Source organism: Carcharhinus amblyrhynchos, chromosome 6 (assembly GCF_965287045.1).
Source record: "Carcharhinus amblyrhynchos chromosome 6, sCarAmb.v2.hapA, whole genome shotgun sequence".
Classification (NCBI taxonomy): Eukaryota; Metazoa; Chordata; class Chondrichthyes; order Carcharhiniformes; family Carcharhinidae; genus Carcharhinus; species Carcharhinus amblyrhynchos.
The window spans coordinates 43,993,758-44,015,880 of record NC_137329.1 but is presented as its reverse complement, the minus strand read 5'-3'; the positions used below and the strand labels follow the sequence as shown (position 1 = coordinate 44,015,880).

At 40.5% G+C, this 22,123-nt stretch overlaps 1 protein-coding gene across 3 annotated transcripts in view; it reads right to left on the bottom strand.

Moving 5' to 3' along the window:
• Positions 1 to 22,123, bottom strand: part of LOC145343861 (synaptotagmin-7-like) — a 644,682-nt gene that overhangs the window by 137,526 nt on the left and 485,033 nt on the right. For 2 of the 3 annotated variants that reach the window (XM_080190321.1, XM_080190322.1), the window contains one exon: positions 17,186 to 17,308. The exons of the other annotated variant lie outside the window; for it this stretch is intronic. In XM_080190321.1, coding sequence (XP_080046447.1) covers positions 17,186 to 17,308 — 123 coding nt within the window. The remainder of the gene's footprint in view (positions 1 to 17,185; positions 17,309 to 22,123) is intronic. 3 annotated transcript variants of the gene reach the window in all.

Genomic DNA, 22,123 nt, shown 5'->3' with positions numbered 1-22,123 from the left:
TTCTTTCAGTGTAGAGGTTGTTCTGGCATCTGGCTATGTTCCATGATGTATCTGTTGCACAGTGGGGATCGGCAGTGTGGAGATGAGGAGAAAATTTCTCTTGTTTCTCCTGACTATGCCCTGTGCAGACCCAACTAGGCAAGAGTGAGAATGATCCTCGTCCTTTCTAATGATGGTACCTTCTCTCTCAAATCTTTAATCCAGGTCTTGTAACCTTTTTGTAATTGTGCAAGTGACTGGTGTGGTATCTTCTGTTGTGCATAGAAGCTTGCTTGTACAACAGCTCTCTTGCTTGGATGTCCTGGTAATCCTTGGTGACCAACCCTGATATGATCTTTATTATATGGACTCCTCTTTCAGCTTCCCATTTGACTGTGGTTATCTTGGGAGTTGGTACGGTGGTAAAGCCAGATGTGGTGCTGAAGTCCATGAACTATTCATTTGAATATTCTGGGTTGTTATCAGATAAAATCTTGTCCACAATGCTATGGCTCTTGAATGTCTTTCGATAGGCGTATATAATTGTCTCACCTCAATCCATTTGGAGAAATAGTCCACCATTATAAGGAATGATTTGCTGTTGATTGTGAACAGCTCAACTCCCAGCCTCTTCCATAGACTGGTTGGGAATTGTGTGGGGATGAGGGGCTCGCTTTGATCCTGCTTGCGCAATGCACAGTCTTCAATCACCTTAGAAATAGCTGGCTGGGTTGTACCTGCCCTCTGCACTTGATGCCATGGTGACTCTGCTGAATTTTTTTGAAGGATCTCTGGCCACTGAGAGGCTGAACATAAGAACATAACAACTTAAGAAATAGGAGCAGGAGTAGGCCATCGAGCCCTTCGAGCCTGCCCCGCCATTCAATAAGATCATGGCTGATCTGTCGTGGCTCAGTTCCACTTTCCCGCCCTCTCCCCATAACCCTTAATCCCCTCTCCTATCAAAAACCCATCAACCCGCGTCTTAAAAATATTTAGCGAGGCAGCCTCCACCACTTCAACGGGCAGAGAATTCCAGAGATTCACCACCTTTTGAGTGAAGAAGTTCCTCCTCAACTCTGTTCTAAACCGCCCCCCCTTTATCTTGAGGCTGTGCCCTCTAGTCCTACTGTCCTTTCTGAGCGGGAATAGCCTCTCCACCTCTATCCTATCCATCCCATTCATCATCTTATATGTCTCAATGAGATCTCCCCTCATTCTTCTAAACTCTAATGAGTACAAGCCTAGTTTATTCAGCCTCTCCTCATAGTTCAACCCCCTCAACTCCGGTATCAGCCTAGTAAACCTCCTCTGCACTCCCTCCAAGGCCAAAATATCCTTGCGTAAGTGCGGCGACCAAAACTGCACACACTACTCCAGCTGCGGCCTCACCAGTGCCCTGTACAGTTGCAGCAAGACCTCCCTACTTTTATATTCAATCCCCCTCGCTATGAAGGCCAGCATCCCATTTGCCTTCCTGACCACCTGCTGCACCTGCAAGCTGGGTTTTTGCAACTCATGCACAAGGACCCCGAGGTCCCTCTGCACCGTCGCCTGCTGCAGTTTTTCACCACATAAGTAATAGTCCTTTCTACCATTATTCCTACCAAAGTGGACCACCTCGCACTTGCTAACATTAAATTCCATTTGCCAGTTCCTGGCCCATTCGCCCAGCCTATCTAGATCTTTCTGCAGACTTTCCACACCCTCCGCACAATTTGCCGTTCCACCAATCTTGGCCTCATCAGCAAATTTCGACACCATAGACTCGGTTCCCTCCTCCAGATCATCTATATAAATGGTAAATAGCTGAGGCCCCAGCACCGATCCCTGGGGCACTCCACTAGTCACCAACCGCCAATCTGAATAGCACCCATCGACACCCACTCTCTGCCTCCTATTTGACAGCCAATCCCCTATCCACGCTAACACCCTACCCCCAACTCCATGCCCCCTAACCTTCTGCAATAACCTCTTGTGCGGCACCTTATCAAACGCCTTCTGAAAATCAAGAAACACCACATCCACCGGCTCTCCTCTATCCACTGCCCTCGACACATCCTCATAGAACTCCAATAAATTTGTCAGACACGACTTCCCCTTAACAAAACCGTGCTGCGTCTGCTCTATCAAACAATTCTCCTCAAGATGCCTCGCTATTTTCTCCTTGATCACGGATTCTAACATTTTACCTACAACAGACGTTAAACTAACCGGCCTATAATTCCCTGCCTTTCGCCTGCCACCCTTCTTAAACAACAGCGTAACATTAGCCATTTTCCAATCTTCCGGCACTTCCCTGGAATCCAGCGAGGTTTGGAAAATAATCATCAAGGCATCCACTATCACCTCCGCCATTTCTTTCAGAACCCTTGGATGCATTCCATCCGGTCCTGGGAACTTGTCCACAATCAGTCCCTCCAGTCTGTCGAGCACTGCCTCTCTAGTAACAATAATGTCATTCAGGCCCTCTACTCCTACCATCTTTCCATCGCTAACACCCGGCAAACTATTCACGTCTTCCTCCGTGAAGACCGAAACAAAAAAGTTATTCAAGGCCTCAGCCATTTCCCCATCCCCTACCACTAAGTCCCCCCTCTCATCCTCTAAGGGTCCAACGTTCACCCTAGTCAGCCTCTTCCTTTTTATATATTTATAAAAACTCCTACTATCCTTTTTTATATTTAGCGCTAGCCCAGCTTCATAGTTTATCCTACCCTTCTTTATCAACTTCTTTGTCAATCTTTGTTGACATTTAAACCTCTCCCAATCCTCTTCTCGCCCACTACTCTTAGCTACTCTAAACACATCCGCTTTTAATTTGATACTCTCCTTTACCTCCTTCGTTATCCACGGCTGATTATCTCTCCTCCTACGATCCTTTTTAACCATCAGAATAAATTTCTGCTGAGCACCAAGAAAGATCTCCTTAAAGATCCTCCACTGTTCCTCAGCAGACCTACCTTCCAATGTGCTCACCCAATCAACATTTGCCAATTCCTCTCTCATCCTATCGTATTCCCCTCTGTTCAAACAAAGGACACAGGTCTGGGAACCCACTTTCTCCTCCTCCATCTGCACCAGAAACTCCACCATACAATGATCACTCTTCCCAAGAGGATCCTTCACCACAAGGTCCCTCATTCTACCTGCCTCATTACATAACACCAGATCCAATATTGCTCGCTCCCTCGTCGGCTCCAACACACACTGTTCAAGAAAACTATCCCGGCAGCATTCCAAGAACTCTTCCTCAAGCCCACCGCGTCCAACATGGGTCGACCAATCAATATGTAGATTGAAATCCCCCATAATTATCGCCGTTCCATTCCTGCACGCCGCATTTATTTGCATGTTAATAGCCCACCCCACCTCCAGATCATTATTTGGGGGCCTATAGACGACACCTACCAGCGTCTTCCTCCCTTTGCTGTTCCTAATTTCCACCCACAACGATTCCATTTTCTGCTCTTTGGCTCCTATATCATCCCTTACTGCCACCCTGATGCTATCCTTAATCAGCAGAGCTACGCCCCCCCCTTTTTCCTCCCGCCTATCCTTCCTAAACACTTGATAGCCCTGTACATTCAGCTCCCAGTCCCTGTCAGCCTGCAGCCACGTCTCTGTAATTGCCACCAGATCATATCCATTTGTGCTGATCTGCGCCACCAGCTCATTCACTTTATTCCGAATGCTTCGTGCATTCAGATAAAGTGCCTTCATCCCAGCCTTCACCTGTACCCTATTTGCTGGAACTCCACCAACCTTACTCACGCCCCCTACTCCCTTTATTATTGGGACATCCTTGGCCTCTTCCTGTACCTGTACCCTCTCCTTTACTTTAGACCCTGTAATTTCACCTACCCTTGCACCCCCCCCCCCCCCCCCCCCAATTAGTTTAAAGCCCTATCTACAGTCCTGGGCTGGGCTGATCAGCCATTCATTGTAGACCCAGGAGTCAGCTACAATCTTAAAAGTGTTTCTTTTGTTTGAACCTGGTTTTCATGATCCCTCCATTTGGTTTGTGCTAAGGCTATCCTCAATGGCAGTATCTGCGAATGTGGTACACTCCTCATTGCGCATTTTCTCTTGGCACGTCTGTTGGATTTCATTGTGGTTGTTGGCAAGTGTCTCGATGTCATATTGGGAGTACGCTTCCAATTGTTCAATTTTGGTAGGGAAGCTCACTATGGCACTTGAAAATCTCTCTGCATGTTTTCCGGTTTTTATCTCCTCACAGTTGCAGGTGAAACCTTTGGATTCTAGAGGGTAGCTTTGCTAGCTCTTTCTTGTCCAATAAGGGAATTAGTGGTTTATGGTCTGTTTGATTGTGACCTTGAGACCAGTGACATAGGCTGAAAACTTCTTGCATGCCCATGTTACAATGAGACCGTCCTTTTCTATGATGGCATATCTCGTCTCCTTATCCGACAGCCCACTGGCTGGGTGGGTGACTTCCATCCAGTTGTTTTTGGAGCAGAACCACTCGATGCCTGTGGATGAAGCAGCCACTGCTTTGGTGATAGATGGGACTGGGCTGCATGGGCTAGAAACCCTGTGGAAAACTGCATTACCTTGAAGTGAGTGAAAGTTTGTTCTTGATATGAGTCTGAGCACCCTGGTTGGTTTTTTAAAATAGATTCCTCAAGGTAAAAGCAAAATACAAGGATGCTGGAAATGTGAAATAAAACCAGCAAATGCTGGTTAAACTCAAGAGGTCTGATGGCATCCGTGGAGAGAGAAAAAGAATTAAAATTTTGAGTCTGTATGACTTCTGTTCACTTGAAGAATAGGAATATATGGAAGATAATTTTCTAGATTCTTCAAGTGTTCTGTGATCTGCAGAATTAAATAGAACTTCTTACAACTGGTTTACTATCCCCAAAAATTGCTTGAGGTCTGGAATTGAGGGTGGGGTTGGGAACTTGCTGATTACCTTGGTTTTCAGCGAGTCCGCTGTGATACCTTTATTGCTGACACTGTGACCCAGGATAAAACAGATGTTTTGGAAGACTTGTTTTTATCATTCAGTACTAGCCCTGCTTCCTGTAGATGTTCTGAGACTGCTGAGAGTTTCGTAATGTTCATCCACTGTTCCACTCTGAATCAATACATCGTATAAGTGACAAATGACCCCCTGGAGACTCTGCATAATGGCCAACATTGTACATTGGAATATTTCTGCTGCTGTGATTCAACACGTGGGAATGCCGGCGTTGGATTGGCGTAAACACAGTAAAAAGTCTGACAACACCAGGTTTTAGTCCAACCAATTTATTATTGGTTTTATCAAATATTATCAAATATTATCAAATAAATCGGTTGGTCTAAAACCTGGTGTTGTCAGACTTTTTACTGTGATTCAACACGGCAGATGATTAAAACAGAAGCCATTGAAGGGGTTAATAAATGCTGTTAGCAGTCTGGATTCTTTGTCAAGAGGGAGTTGCCAAAAACTACTATTTGCATTCAGTTTCAAAAATATCGTGCTCTTCGAGAGTTTAGTCAACCTTTTGTCCACTGAGGACAAAGGAAGTGCTTTTCTGGCTACAGCTTTATGAGCTGTATCAGGTAAACACAGATACAGATAGACCCGTTTGATTTTAGGACTGGGACCATCCCAGAACATTTGGTTGTGCGACTAGGAACCTGCTTCATGAGTGAATGGGGGATCTCAAATGGTGCAAAGAGGTAATCCTGTGAAGAGTTTTGGAAAATCATATCTGTACTTACAGGCTGACCTTGTCAACCACCTGTAACAGGTTAAGTTCAACACAGGCTTTACGGATTAATAATGAACAGTCCTAGTTATAGATCAGAAAAAGTGTCTCGTGGATTGTTTTATTCTTGTATCTCAGTGTCACCTGCAGGGTGCCTTTTCACCAGTAGTTTTAAGTCTCCTGCCCCATATAGGGGCATCATGGACAGTGTCAGCCACTGAGATGCCAGTCATGGTTCTTTTTTCAGCAGGACTGTTACGCTGGCTTCTGTGTCTGATTTAAAATTTGTTAAAAGGCCATTGACTAAAATGTCCACATTCCAAAATGAGAAACCAAGATCTTGGAGCTCACCCAAGAAGCATGGCAGTGTCTTTTCCAAGCTTGAGGACCATGTGGATAATCTTTGGGCCATTTGTGAATTTCAGGGTTTTTGCCCTGCACAATTTGCCGTTGTGTCCAATTCTGTTGCACTGAAAGCATTGGGCTGAAATTTCAGGATATTGATCTCTCCAGTGGGAGTGTTTGCTAAGCAGTGCTGGCATGCTCGCCCTGCAGACCAGTTTGGGTGCTGCTTTCTCTGTCTTAAAGTGTTCTTATGTCTTTGTTGTTTAACAAGCTGGAGTATGGGTTGGCATCTCCACCATGATTTATATTCTCCCCTTAAAATGTCCTGTGCACCTCAGGGAGTTCTGACAATCTATCTTGTCCACATTTCACCCATTCCGATTTCCGTGGCAGGGAAGAGGCTTGGGTCACTGTCTGTGCAGGGTCTGTTAGAAATCCCCATGTCTGCGTGGGTTTCCTCTGGGTGCTCAGGTTTATTCCCACAGTCCAAAAGATGTGCTGGTTCGATACTAAATTCTCCCTCAGTGTACCCAAACAGACGCTGGAGTGCGCGACTAGGGGATTTCCACGGTAGCTTCATTACAGTGTTAATGTAAGCCTATTTGTGACACCAGTAAGTAAACTTAAACTAAATATTTGGCAGCCGATTCTTCTCAATAGAGTCCCTTAACAGGGCCACCAATCATCTGACAGGTTACCACAGGAACTAATTAAGTGTCTTCAATCAAACAAGCAGACAAGAGGGTTAAAAGCTGTTAAAAGGTTCCATTTTCTGTTCAAAAGGAATAAAAGAAAACAAAGAGAAGCTGTGACATATGCAATCCTGCCACATCCAGATGTGAAATTGGTTAATTAAACAACTAGCAAGTCAAGGACTTTCAATAAATATCCTCACCCTCAACATTGGCAGAGCTTATATGTGATACAAGACTGAATTGCTCACAATCATCCTCAGCCAATATTACAAATTCTTCCCAGTCTCATTCGACGTCACCGCTATAACTGATCTCAGTCAATTTAATTAATTCAGATGGCATCAAGAAATAGCTGAGTGCACTGGACTCAACAAGGGCTACTAGGACTGACATTATCCCACTGTAGTGCTCATGAATTATCCTTAACAAAAATGTATCTATGTAAGTTTTAAAAACTTGCAGAGTCTTAGGGCAGAGTTGGTTCCAGATTTCTAAGATCCTTTAAGTAGAAAAATTGCTTTTGATTTTTCTCTTTAATGGGTTCTCTCTAATTTAAGGATTATGTCTCCCTGTGCTTTATCTTACATCAGAGAAAATAGTTTATTTTAACATTTTAAAGCCTACAGTTACGTAATTAAGAAGTGATGTGGAGATGCCAGCATTAGACTGGGATGGGTATAGTTGGAAGTCTCATAACACCAAGTTAAAGTCAAACGGGTTTATTTTGGTGACTCACCTGATGAAGGAGCAGTACTCTGAAAGCTTGTGATACCAAATAAACCTGTTGAATTTTAACCTGGTGTCATGAGACTTCTAATTAAGCAGTGGCTGTGCTAACTATGAAGGCAAACCGATTTTCAAACCCCTCGATATGATTGCAGGATGTAACATTTTCACATAAACACAAATTTGGTTTCTATAATAAAATGAACATATATATGGTGAGCATTTTGAATTTTAAAGTTTATATTTGAAAACATTACGTTTGATTAAAAAAAAACAGTGGGAGAAAATAAAATTCTGCTAATAAATATCAACCTTCACAAACTATCATGGTAAAATGTGTTGCTGTGCATCAAAGGCTGGAATCTCAGTGTTTCACTCCCTCAGGATTTTCGTTCAGTCATTTATATGTAACACAATGATAAAGTGCCACATCCAACAAACAAGAAATGCAGCTATACGTGTCATATCAGAAATGCAGCACGGAAATGTAGACATTTCTAGAATTAATCAAATTCAATCCTAACTTTGTGTTTCACTATTAGAATGTAATTTAATGAACTTGCTCGTAAATCTCAGGAATCAGAGAAAATGGCTGCTTTTTGGCTTGCAACATGAAATAACCCTTGATGGCACGTAATGTGGCTACTGGTTTATGGCAATTGTAAGAGAAATACAAATTAACATTTAAATGATTATGGAGTGTCTGAATTATTTTCAGATTCAAATTCCATGATTTTCAGTGGTAAGAGTAAATTAGTGGTCTTGGCATAGGTTACCCATTCAATTTCAAAGGGATAACGGAGATACACCATGATTTATAGGGAGGGGTGGTGAGATATTGGAGGAAGATTCAATTTAACAGATGATGGAAGGGGTAACAGGAGAAATACCACTCCCAGGGAGGGTGAATCTACAATGGTCAAGTGTACCAATCATGGCATGCAAATAGGGGAAGGTCATTCAGGCCACTGATTTCATGCTGGAATGGGTCTTGCAAGAGTCTTTCATCCACAAGAGACTAAGCGTATGTAGCCCAAGAAATGTTGAAGACTACCATCAATGTTACCTGACCAAAGAGGGTTTAGAGGTAGAGATTTAGATAAAACCCGTGAGGACATCATTCTCAGGCTTGGCCCAGGAAGCAGACACCATGGAGCAAGCTATTTGGAAGGCTATTGCAAGACGATTTGAGTACAGGAGTAGTGAAGTCTTGCTTTAATTGCGTAGGAGCTTGGTTCAACCACATCTAGAGTACTGTCTGCAGATTTTGTCACGAGTTGTTCTACAATGGCACTGCGCGGAAAGTCAAGATCAGTTGAATTCTACAGATGAACAATAATTGAACCAGAAAGTGTAAACCTAATTTAATCTCCTATTGAACAAAGATTCTTTCCTTATCTTAGATTTCCACTGTTAATTCTTGTGATCATAATGTAAACTTGTACTATAATTACATGCTCCTCTCAGCATGGGTACTATCTGACTCTACTGGCAAGTAGGTGCAAAAATTGTGTTACATGTTTACCTAGGCATCTCTCTGTTATAAATATCAACAGAAAATTTATAGTGAAAAAAATTGACTGAAGTAGATGCAGTCACATATATTTAATTAGGAACAAATGAACAAGGAACAGGAATAGACCAATCAGCCCCTCAAGCCTGCTCTACCATTTAGTAAGAGTCATAGAGTTTTACAACACAGAAAGAGTCCCTTCAGCTCATCATGTCTGCATTAGCCATCAAAGACAACACCAATCTACACTAATCCCACCTTCCAGCACTTGGTCCGTTTCAAGTGCTCATCTAAATGGCAGCATGGTGGCACAGTGGTTAGCACTGCTGCCTCACAGCACCAGGGACCCGGGTTCAATTCCGGCCTCAGTTAACTGTCTGTGTGGAGTTTGCGAGTTTCCTCTGGGTGCTCCGGTTTCCTTCCAAAGATGTGCAGATTAGGTGGATTGGCATTGCTAAATTGCCCCTTTGTGTTCCAAGATGTGTAGGTTACAGGGATTAACAGGGTAAATGCGTGGGGTTACAGGGATAGGGCAGGGGGTAGGCCTGGGTAAGGTACTCCATCAGAGAGTCAGTGCAGACCTGGTGGCCAAATGGCCTCCATTCTATGATTCTAACTGCTTCTTCAATGCTGTGAGAATTCCCACCTCTACCATCCTTTCAGACAGTGAGTTCCAGTTTCTCATTCCCTCTGGGTGAAAATGTTTTTCCTCAAATCCCCACTAAATTTCACGCTCCAAATCTACACCCCTTGGTTATTGACCCTTCGACTAAGATGAAAGGTTTTTTCCTATCTACCCTAACTACATCCCTCATAAATTTGGACATGTTGTTGAGGTCCTCTCTCAGCCTTCTCTGCTCCAAAGAAAACAATCTCAGCCTAACAGCCTCTCTTCATTGCTGAAACACTCCAGCCCAGGCAACATTCTGGTCAATCACATCTACACCCTTTCTAGTGTAATCACATTCTTCATATAATATGGCAGCCAGAATGGCACACAAAGCTTCAGCTGTGGCTGAGCAGGCATTTTATACAGCTTCATTCATATCCTCCCTGATGTTCTGTTATAAGCCTCAGTTAATAAAGCCAAGAATCCCACATGTCACGAAACAGGAAGGAAATCTGTTATCCATAATTGCTGTCATGTAAAAACTACAGATCTCTGATCTTGTACTATATGAAATTTAAAACTGCATCAGCTTTTTTTTTAATGGCTTTATGAACTTGCACCTGTAGTTTCAGCAATTATCTACTTCAGCCATTCCACCTCTACCTGCTTCTCTATCACCTTCAGCAACCTTCACATCGTTCCCTTGTTTTCCTCCCAAAATGTACTCCCCGTAATTCTCTGCATTAATTTGGATCTGTTGACAGTCTGCCAATTTCTCTAACCTGTGCATGTCCTTAAGTCTTTGACTTTACCTTGCTGATGACAAGCCCCATACTCACTAAAAAATGTGGACTCGACCCTTGGGGTAGCACTACTTCTAACCCGATTCCAACAAATCCTTGTTAACCCTAACACTTTGTTTTCTGTCTGACAAATTATTTTCTATCCACGATGCTACATTTTTATTTGTAAGATATGCCTGGACTTTTGTCACTAGTATTCTATGTGACACTGACAAATGTTACCTGAAAATTCACATACATCTATTGTATTCATTATTCGTACAGCATTTCTTTGAAAATAATTATATTTGTTAAACATGATTTTCCATTAACAAATATGTGCTGGGTGTTCTTGATTATTCAATGCATCCGTAAATACTCTTAATTTCATCTTGAATGAGGGATTTTAAGAGTTTACCGACACATGAACAAGGAGCAGAGGCCATTTGGCCCCTTGAGCCTGATCACTCAATACAAACATGGCTGATCTGATAGCAGTCTCAAATCTGCACCCTGCCTATACACAATAACCTATCACCCCCTTGCTTCCCAAGAATCTATCCACCTCTGCCTTAAAAGTAACCAAAGACTTTTCAGGAATAGAGTTCCAAAGATTCGCAACCCTCAATAGAAAAAAAAATTGCCTCATCTCTGTCTTAAATAGGCAAACCCTTATTTTTAAACAGTGACTTCTAGTTATAGATTCTCCCACAAGAGGAAACATCCTCTCCACATCCACCCTCTCAAGATCCCTCAGGATCTTATGGTTCAATCAAGTCATCTCTTACTTTTCTAAACTTCAGCAGATACAAGCCTAACTTGTCCAATCTGTTCTCATAACACAATCTGCCCATTTTGGGAATTCAGCTGGTAAAACTTCTCTGAATTGTTTCCTACTCATTACATCCTTCCTTAAATAAGGTGCTCGATACTGTATTCCAGATGGAGTCTCACTAGTGTTCTGTATAACTGAAGTATATTGCCCTTACATTGGTATTCAATTCTCCTTGTGATAAATGATAACTTCTATTAGCTTTCCTGATTACATGCTGTACCTACATTCTACTCTTTTGGGATACATGCATATGGATATTAGACTAATGTGTCTATTTGATCTTCCCCCCCACTAATGAATACACTTAATAATAAATTGTAATACTGAATAGTCTAAAGTTTGATAACAAATCTGCTCAAATTCTCTGCCATCTATTCTGTGACTTCTTTCAAGAATCTATGGTATATGCTGAATTAGGTCATTTATAACTGAGATGTGTGATTTATTTTCAGAACCAAATCCTACATTATCTCAAATAATGTTCCTACATAATTCCACAAAGCTATTTCTTTCACTATCATTTGAAAAATACTTACAGTCACTACTAAATCTTCCATTTGTAGAACAAATCTCCCTCTGATCCTTGGCAGGCATACTTTAATCTTTTACATTTAACATACTTACAAAATGTTTACTTTATTATTTTTCATATTCTATTTCAGCGCATCTGATTTCATTTCTGTGGCACATTTTCTACCTCCTTCATATTTTTTATTACACATTGTTAATATTGCATTAGTTTAACCTTTTAAGTTCCTGTTAAATTTTACTTAATGCTATCTTTTGATTCGGATTATTTTCACCGTACAAGAATATATCTGTTTTGTACTTTATCCATACCATCTTTAAAAGGTTCCATATTGCTGATCTCAGCTGTTTTACTGAATTTATTATTTTTCTAGTCCGGAACCTGTAATTTTCACTAAATCATCATTTTCTATTTTCATATTGAGCCTAATGTGGTTACTTTCCAATTCTTCCCTTGCTCCGACATCAAAGCTGATTCAAAAAATGTTTTCCTTTTTGTATTAAAATCACGCCAAGATTAGAAGCAGTCCTGGATGTTTTCTATAATGCATATTCCACTTTGATCAAATGTATTGTCTTTATGTTAGCCTATCCTGGAGCAATTAAAATTTCACAATACTGTTGCCATCTTGGTCTTGCCCATGTCTCTGAACTGGCTACAAAGATCCCTGATGATCTTGTCTCTGCTCTTTGGTGTACTGTCTACCGGAAATTTAGAATTTTACTATTTCTCTTCAGATTGCTCAATTTTTCGATCTGGATTCTGTTTCAATCCAACTATTTGGAACATATGTACTTTCTAGGACTTTAATAAGATCTTTTACTACAAACAACACTCATACTTTCTCCTCTTCGCTTTGCATGAAAATGTGTAAAAGAAAAATACGTTCCCAGCCTTGTCCAATCTGAAAAAAACTACATACCATAATCCTCCATAATTATTAATGTTTCTGGATGGTCTGCATATTTGCATACATATTATGATAACTTGTTTTTGAAGGTAGAACAAGTGGGCATTGTTCTTTGTAAATACTTTGTGACTGTTTTCACAAAAGAAAAATATAAAAGTTAAAGTTTATTTATTAGTCACAAGTAAGGCTTACATTAACACTGCAATGAAATTACTGTGAACTTCCCGCACTCCAGTGCCTGTATGGGTCAATACACCTAACCAGCACATCTTTCAGATGGAGATTATGCAATTTGTTAAGGAGGAGGAATGTGAAATATTGATACATATATCGAGAGGGGCAATATTAACATGTCTAACATTTTAGGAATAGATAAATCACCAGGCCCGGAAGAAACATATCCCAGGCTGTTAACAGAAGCAAGGGAAGATTTAGTAATGGTTCTGATCATTATTTTTGATCATCTCTGTCTCTGGGCATGGTGCCAGAGGACTGCAACACTGCTACACTTGTACCATTGTTTAAAAGAAGACAAAGGGATAGGCTAAGTATGGATGATATTGGAATATGGATGATATTGGAATAGTGTAGGTTAGATGGGCTTTAGATTGGTTTCACAGGTTGGCGCAACATCGAGGGCCAAAGAGCCTGTACTGCGCTGTAATGTTCTAAGCACTTACTGGCTAATCACCCTGACTTAAATCAAAATGTTCTCAAAAAAAGTCTCAGGAACAGAATAAATTGTCAATTAATCAAGGACAGTAAACATCGATTTGTTGAAGGAGTGTTGTGCCTAACTTGAATGATGTTTCTGAAATGATAACAAGGAAGGTCTATTACAGTAGTATGTTTAATATCATCCAGGGTCCCATATGGCAGACTGATTGGAAAAGTTAAAGCCTATGTAGTCCAAGTGAAAATGGCAAGGTGGATTCAGAATTTGGTCAGCTGCTGAAAGCAAGCGGTAATAGTCAATGGGTATTTTTGTGAGTGGAAGGCTTTTTCCATTGGGTTCAACAGAACTCAATACGAGGTCCCTTGTTTTTTTTGTGGTGTATATCAATGGCAGACTAAGGGCGGCACCTTGGCATGGTGGTTAACAATGTTGCCTCACAGCACCAGGGACTCGGGTTCAATTCCGTTCTTGGGTGACTGTGGATTTTGCATGTTCTCTGTGTCTGCCTGGATTTCCTCCAGGTGCTCTGGTTTCCCCCGAAGATGTGCAGGCTGATTGGCCATGCTAAATTGCCCCTCAGTGTTAGGGGAATTAGCGGGATAAATAGGGTTATAGGGAGAGTGCCTGGGTGGGATTGTTGTCAGTGCAGGCTCAATGGAGCAAATTTCCTCCTTTTGCACTGTAGGGATTTTATGATTCTATGAGACATAAATGGTTTTAAAAATCCAGATAATTCAACATCACTGTAGTTGACAGGGAGGAAGAAAATTATAAATTGCAGGAAGATGTCATTGAGATGGTCAGATCGACTGAAAAGTGGCAAAGTAAAATACAAGTGCCAAGGGAATACATATTAATGGTAGGATATCGAGAAATGCAGAGGAAGGGTATACACCTACAAATCTCTGAGGTAAGAGAACAATAGATAAGTAGGTCAGATGTATTAGGCGTCATATGGGAATGTCGGCCATTCTGAGTTGAGGCTTAGAGTTTAAGAGGAGGGAGGTAATGTGAGAACTGTATAATACACTATTTAGGCTGCAGCTAAAGTACACAGAGTTCAGATCACCACATGACAGGAAAGATATAATTGTCTGAAAGAAGGTCAAGAAACCTAATCTCTCCAATCATATATTTACCTCAGCTGATTTGTTATTTCTATACTGATTAGCATGGGTCACTGGGAATAATTCCAGGATAATTATGTTTGAAGAGTTATTTTTATATTTATTGCCTAAATCTTAAAATGCCATTTATACAGGTGCCAAGTTCCATTCGTTCCAAATAGTCCCGATATGAACCATGGCTTCTGGATTTCTCAAAGAATGTTGCAAGGACTGGAGAATTTTTGTTTTCAGGAAAGTTTGGAAATGATGGGATTGTTTTCTTTGAAACAGAGGAGATTAGATTTAAATTAGATGTATACAATTATGAGAGGCCTAGATAAATGGATAGTGAAGATCTGTTTAATTTGTAAAGAGGTTGTTACACTCCCTGAAGACATATCCTATTCATAACTTTAAACATGGACTGCATTCAGTATATTATTTTCTGGAACTGTCTTTTATTTTAAAATGTACATTAACAGTGGCTAACCTGGCTACCAAGTGTCAGGTGACTTTCACAATTTTTGCTCAGGCCTCTGGAAACTGCTTGATTGAATACCACGGGTGAACATACAAACAAGGAGCAGGAATAGGCCATTCAGCCCCATGACTCTGCGTCATCATTTAACAAGGTCATGACTGAGGTGGGAAGTTTCCCTTTCAACAGGCATACTAAAGTGAAACCATCTATGAGATTTACACTGCTTTTGTTTGTGGTTTATTGTAACTCAAAATCTATGGATCTACTGTCTCCAAGCTTGATATTTAACAAAAGAGAACTGGAGAAACCAGTTCATCACAATTAGATGTGAATGGTCATAATCCATCTCCCATGACTTCAGACCTCTAAACCACTCTGAGTAGATAACTTCAGCTGAGCATGTGACAAAACTAACTTCAGATCACAAATTCTTCTTTCCCAAAACCAGAGAGAAACTGGTCTGTCTACGCAGAACAACTGCAAGACATCAGCTGAAGAAAAAGGCAGTAGGTCCACACCTTTTCAAACATGGAGACCACTACATCTTAAAAAGCCGCCCAGCCTGGTTCCTATTCCAAGTCTACTTGTACAGAATCTTGACTCCCTGGTAAGAAAACCACAAGTAGCCAACATTATGACCTGCTAGAAATAGTCTGCCTCTTCAAAGGAATCCTGCAGCAACTCTGACATGTATCTCTGGTAACTGGAATCTACCTAGGCTAACCCTTCAGGAGTGATAATGCCTTCTTCAACAGGCCCACAAGATTGCAATTTTCTATAAGAAACCAAATATATGAACTATTCTTTTGTTTACAACTTGTAAGAGTGCACTGTCCTCATTCACCTATATTTATCTCAAGGGTATGTGCGTGTATGTGCTGAGTGATTGACATAATGTTATATGCTAGCGGGCCCGGAGACTTCAGTCCTGGGCTGGCTAATCACATTTAAATTCTATGCAAATAACTATGTAAATGCTTCTTCGCACCTCCCCACCTATTTCTGGTGTGGGTCTGATGCTGCCAGAAATCCGGGAGATGCTAGCAGGGCGTAAATGCGCATGCGAATCCCGCAAATCGGCTGACGCAAGAATCTCCCAGCTAATTTTTTAATGCAGCGGGAATGGAGAATCACAGCCTACATGCTAGGTGGATACTTTATACAGATGGAAACTATGAACTGAATGGTTTTACATGGATAAAAATTACTAACAGTTCATTACATGAAGTGTCACTAGAAATTGAAAAATGCATTACACAGAGGCTGACAAAGAGAGCAACATTTAATGTTTTCAGCATCAGATTCTGTCCATTACTCCACGAAAACTAAAAATGAATACTTTAGGATGGGTCAGAAATCCATCAACCCGTGATGTTAATTAAGCGAAGAATCAGTAATGGAATGGGAAGGGGAATGGCTGTAATTATTGAACAGGGGAAAGGGGAGAATCCGAGAAATATTAAAAATTGAGGAAGTAGGGATGGAATAGATATTAATAGAAGAAGGGAGTAATGAGAAGAATCAGTTGGAGTGATGCTAGCACTAAGTAAGGCAGAGACAAGGGATAAAAAGAGGAAAAATAAAAATATCAGAAATTAGGAAACATTCTTTAATAGAAAGCAAAAAACGACCCCCGTCAGCTTCTGTGATATTCTAACCATGCAAATTTTGCACTTCACAGACTTGGATGAAAGGGAACTTAAATGTTACGAACAACGTAGGAACTTTGGACAGCTTGTCTGTCCAAAGATCCTGACATATACTATCATCTTTGAAGGCTTTTTCAAGCTTAGTTTTAAATTTTATCATGGTGTTACCTTCCACCTCAAAACTTCTGCAGTTCCAACTAGTTCAAGTTCAAGAACTAGTTCGTAGGGCAGAAAATGCTGAGAAATCTCAGCAGGTCTGACAGCATCTGTGGAGAGAGAATAGAACTAACGTTTCAAGTCTGGATGATCCTTTTGTTAGTGCACTTGAACCTAGTTCAAGTTTGATATAGTGATATTGAGAAATAATTTTCCTGACTTCATACAGTATATTGTTTTCTTCACATGGAAAAATGTGTATGAGTGGCTCATTTCACAAAATGTGTACACACAGAACTGATCCCACATACTCAAGACACTAACACAATGCGTACGTACTGCTTTCACACAAAGCCAGGTCTCAAGTTCATTATCTAGCTTTCCTAAAAATTTTGCTCGTTTCCTTTGGTTCATCATGTCCTCCTAATACACATTGTGTGATCAGTTTTCTATTCTTTTTGTCAGATTCATACCTTTTGTCTGACTGCATGCCTTGGTTTTGTTGGCTGTTGCTGGTCTGTAGATCAGGAATATTTGCAAAGTCATCTTGTTCTGTCAAACCCATAACCAGGGAAAGGACCACCATCCGACCTTCACTGAAGAAACCCATTCAGAGGAACAGGGCAGGGAGAGAGAGATAAGTAAGAGAGAAAGATTCCAATATGCAACAGGTAGAGGTAAAACTCTGGTCTGGACTCAACTGCACCAAATGGGACTAGTTTGGAATTAAGGTTTTAATGGAGATGGAAAATACAGGGAGTAAGATTTGGAGGTAAGTGTGCATGCCATGGAAGATGTAAGTTAAAAGAACAAACCCATTTTAGGTCCAGTGGAAAAGGAACATTAATGATCATAATTGTGCAATTTCAGATACATGGGCAGAATTTTACGCTCCTCCCGCCGATGGAATTTTCCGATCCCGCCCAAGTCTATGGACTTTGAGTGGCTCAACGAATTTACTGGCCCCATTGCATCAGGGGCAGAAGTGATGAACAAAATAAGCACTTGATTAAATCTGATTCATTATGATTTCAAATGGATTTGATTTGAATACCTGCATGAGACTGCAAATGAAAAATCTTTCAAATTCTAACAGAAATATTCTGGTCTCAGCTGGGATGGTGGTAAGGACACTACAATAGGCCTCAGTACCTTGAGCTAAGGAGGGTTCCCGCTTCTGAATGTTATCCAACTACTCCTGCTGGAAAGTATGAATGGGTCAATATCAGACGAGGACAGGATTGGGCTCAGCTGTGTTGCTCCGCGCAGTCGAATAGTCTGTGTCAAATATCTTGTGTGTTTAAGTTGCAAAGAAATAAATTGCATGTTAGAGACAGGTCTTAACTAAAAATAAAGGACAATGCATAAACATTTGGAATGAACAGAATAGGTATAGAATAAAACTGTCATTGAATTTCAGCTCTCACAAATCCTCTGCTTAAAAGTCATTTGTATGCATAAGGTATAACATATGCATTAAGAAGTAGCATACTTCGGTTTCAGATTTTCACCCCTTTCAAGTTTATCTTTTCTCTCTCTGAAGTGCTGACAGTGGAACCAATCCCACAGGCAATTGCCACCCATCTCATCCAAGTAGCTATTAGATACGTGTGATCTGAGATAGCAAATGCTGAGGGTGTGGGGTGCACCACAGTTAAGTCTGATCCTGTCCCTGGATCCACACATATTCCAGCCTGGTAGAGTTCATAAACGTGAACCAGAGGTGATATTTCCTCTTGTAGCCTAAGGGTGCTGAGGCAAATTGGAGATCAATAGCTGAGATCAGCCTAGAGGTTGAATGTGGGACCTTCCTGATGTTTGTCTCAGTTCCACACTTAGCTGCGTTCCTTATAACCGAGACATCAGGGGAGCCCATTTTCAATTAATTTATTTTTGAGCCTCTTGGCAGTTTTAGCTTTTAAAAAAAAAACAAGCCAGGTAGAAAGCATCTAACAATTATTGCAGAAAATGTACTCTTGGTGAAAATTAGGGACCAAATGTAATGTTACCAAATGTTTAACAAATGTTTTGCACACTCATTCACAGTTCACCTTGTTCACTGGTTATATAGATTGACAAGTGCATTTGGGAAGACAGGAGAGAAATACTACAGATCACACCAGACCATCTCCAGGTGCAGCTGAAAGAGACACAGAACTAAATCTTACAAAGCTCTGAAAAACATACGTTTTTGAAACAAGAACTGTCAATTTTGAAATGAAAACGAGTTACAGCAATTAGGAGTAAACTTCAATTCTGGGATTTTGTCATTAAAAATTGGATGTAAACAAAAAGCGAAGGACATTTGTTAAATATTACTACTCAGTTAGATCAGGATCACAATGGACACATCCAGAATTGGGCAATATTGATTCTTCAGGACAAAGCATCAGTGGCACCTACTTCTGTGCCTTCAATGACGTTCAATAATTTTCTGACATTTTTGCATTTTTAAGCATTCCCATTGTTCTGGCTGCTCAGTGAAGACAGCTAGATCATATTTCATGAGACTGATATTGCACCATGCTTAGTTAACATCTGTCCCAAATTTCAAGCCTCTTCTGCTGCAGTGGGAATGGGCACTCCTCTCATGTAATAAATTCTACTTTACAGTCTGGAACTACAAGACTTCAAATATTGGAGGTAGCAGGTCATTTAACCTACAACCGTAGAGTTGTCAGTGCCATGTCTCTACTTCCAAGATACCCAGTGATTACACAAAAAAGAACTCACTTTAGAAAAGGCAAAAGTTTGGTATAATTTTTTAAAATGTATTCATTTGCATCTTTCGCAACCGTTATATGCCTCAAGGCATTTTACAGCCAATTAAGTACTTTTATAAGTGTAGTTAACTATTATAAAGTAGGAAATGAGGTAGTCAATTTATGCATGGCATGCTCCCACAAACAGCAATGAGGCTATGAGCAGATAACCTGGCTTTGTGCTGTTGTTTAAGGGATAAATATTGGCCAGTACACAGGGGATAATTGCCCTGTTCTTCACAATGCAGTGGAAACCTTTTTGTCTCCCCAAGGGGGCAGATGGGGCTTGGTTTCATATCTTATCTGAAAACTGGATGAGGCTGGATTGACTGCACATAAATGGATAGGACATTTCAGTTCTATTAAGTAACAATGGAGGAATTGCCCTGCAAAGGAGAATTTATTACAGAAATCGATTTCCTGAACATGTCATAAAGCATCAACCATTTACATACAGTTCAATCTGAAATAGCTTGATTAAAGCTGAGTAGTCTATTCAAAGACCACAAACAAAGAAGAACCTTGACTTGATTGACAGGTAAAGAGCTTGTATTGTCATTCTCCTGCAAAGGCATTATATTTACATTCAGGCATTGGAAGGAAGAGGAGGAAACGATGTCGGACCCAATATTGATATTGTTTCATTAGTGGCCCATAGGAGTTGTTCTTAATTAACTAAATAAGCATATTATAATTCTTTGCCATTTCCCTGTTGCATGATGGAACACTTACTCCAACTGAGAATCTAAGTTGTTTCTCCCAGCTGGAAAATTAATGTATCTACATGTCACATTAAATTCCAAGCTCATTCTTTAACCAATAGGCTATTATCAGTAACTGGCCTGTCTCACGTGAAATAAATTGCAGTACAGCATTGACTAATATAAATATTCCCTGGTTCTGCCTCATCTGCTCTTCAATCTCGAGTCCTATTTTGCATTGCACATAGATTTTCTATTTCTGCATGTCCTAGTGGAAATACTGTACTGAATGGCATTGAAAAAACATATCTAGATGTTGACAAATGGAAGGAAAAAAGGCAGTACAACTCAGAAATGATTGGTGCTGGTCTGCAGTGGAATTCCAATTCAAGGTACACAAGGCCAGTTCAGACCAGTCATTTTCCAAGTTTCTTTTTTTCTGGAAAATAGTAAGCTACATATTTTTATCATCATCAGGTGGTCAGGATTATTTTTTGAGCATGTGATTGCATTTTTAAAAGATGTTTTCTCCTCTCTTAAAAATGGCAGCCCAGTTTCGGAACAGCAGAACTGCCGACAGCTTGTCCGCTATAAATAAATTAGCACCTATCAGGTGGGACAATCCGGTGAACACTTAATCCCAATTTGAGAGCATCATGGCCAAATTTCTTTCATTTCTTCCAAACTTCTGCTTCATCGCATTTCAGCAATGGTGAGCAACAAATGTAAGTTCACAAATGTAATGTAACACTTCTCAAGACTCTCCACAATAAAGTGTGTAATGTAAAAATGCCTAACAAGAATGCACTCTTCTCCCAACCTCTTCAACGTGCATTCCAAGATGATTTATGAAGCTATAAAATGAATGAGTTGCAATATTTGTATATCATTATATTAATAGCTATAGAGAAGAGGGGAGTAAAGAATTATAGCACAGTCTGGTACTGTAAGCAGCTGTTATGGTCACAGAGTGAAAACACAAGTAATTATATTTAGCAAGAATTAACAGGACTGGGCATGAAACAAGAGGTTTAACAGTTAGGTATGAATGTTCTGCTATTCAGAACCTTGGATTAGAGCATTACTAATATACAGATAAGAAGTAGACTTACTTCACCAAGAAAACCAACTAAAATGCTGAATAAACTGCAGCAGGATACAATAGCTTACACTACACAGCATCTAATGTAATGAAGTACCCCACGGAAATTCACAAAACAAGTGGATTGGCACCAAGGAGACAACTAGGAGAGGTGTATGATAGAAAGTTTTGAGGAGGCTCTATAATTTGGAAAGGAGTAGATACATTTAGAAATGAGTGTTAATAGTACGTCAGCTGCGTTTAATAGCTTGTAGATGGTGGATATTAACTGGGGTCTCACTTCTGCCCTGAAATGAATTTGTCACGGGACCATTGAGCAATCAGTGAGCAACCAGCAGGACTTAGGGCGAGCTAACATTTAAGCTGTGAATTCTATGTAAGGTTTGAATTTCCATCTGATGGATTTCGGGAGACTGGCTTGGGGAAATTGAAGTTGTTTTTCCTAGAAGTACAAAGTCAGGATTACTTGCAGTAGCAGTGAGAGAGAGAGGTAGTGATGGAGGCAGATGATGTGACAGAACTGAAATAGATATTCAGAAAAATAAATAAGAACAGAGAACATGGAAAACACTCAGAGACAAAGCAGTATCTGTACAGAGTTAACATATCAGGTCACTGACCTTTCATAAAAACTGGAAGGTGTTAAGTGCTGAACAGCTTTAAAGCAATTTCAGATCCGGGAAAAAAGGATCAGGAACAGAACAAACTGCTGTGATATGTAAAAGGGTGAAGGACAGGAGTCATTAAATGACAAAATAATGATAGTTCAAGGCAAATGGGTCAAGAGGAGGTATACCATAGCATCCTTTCAGTGCAGAAGGAAGCCATTTAGCCTATTGAGCCTGC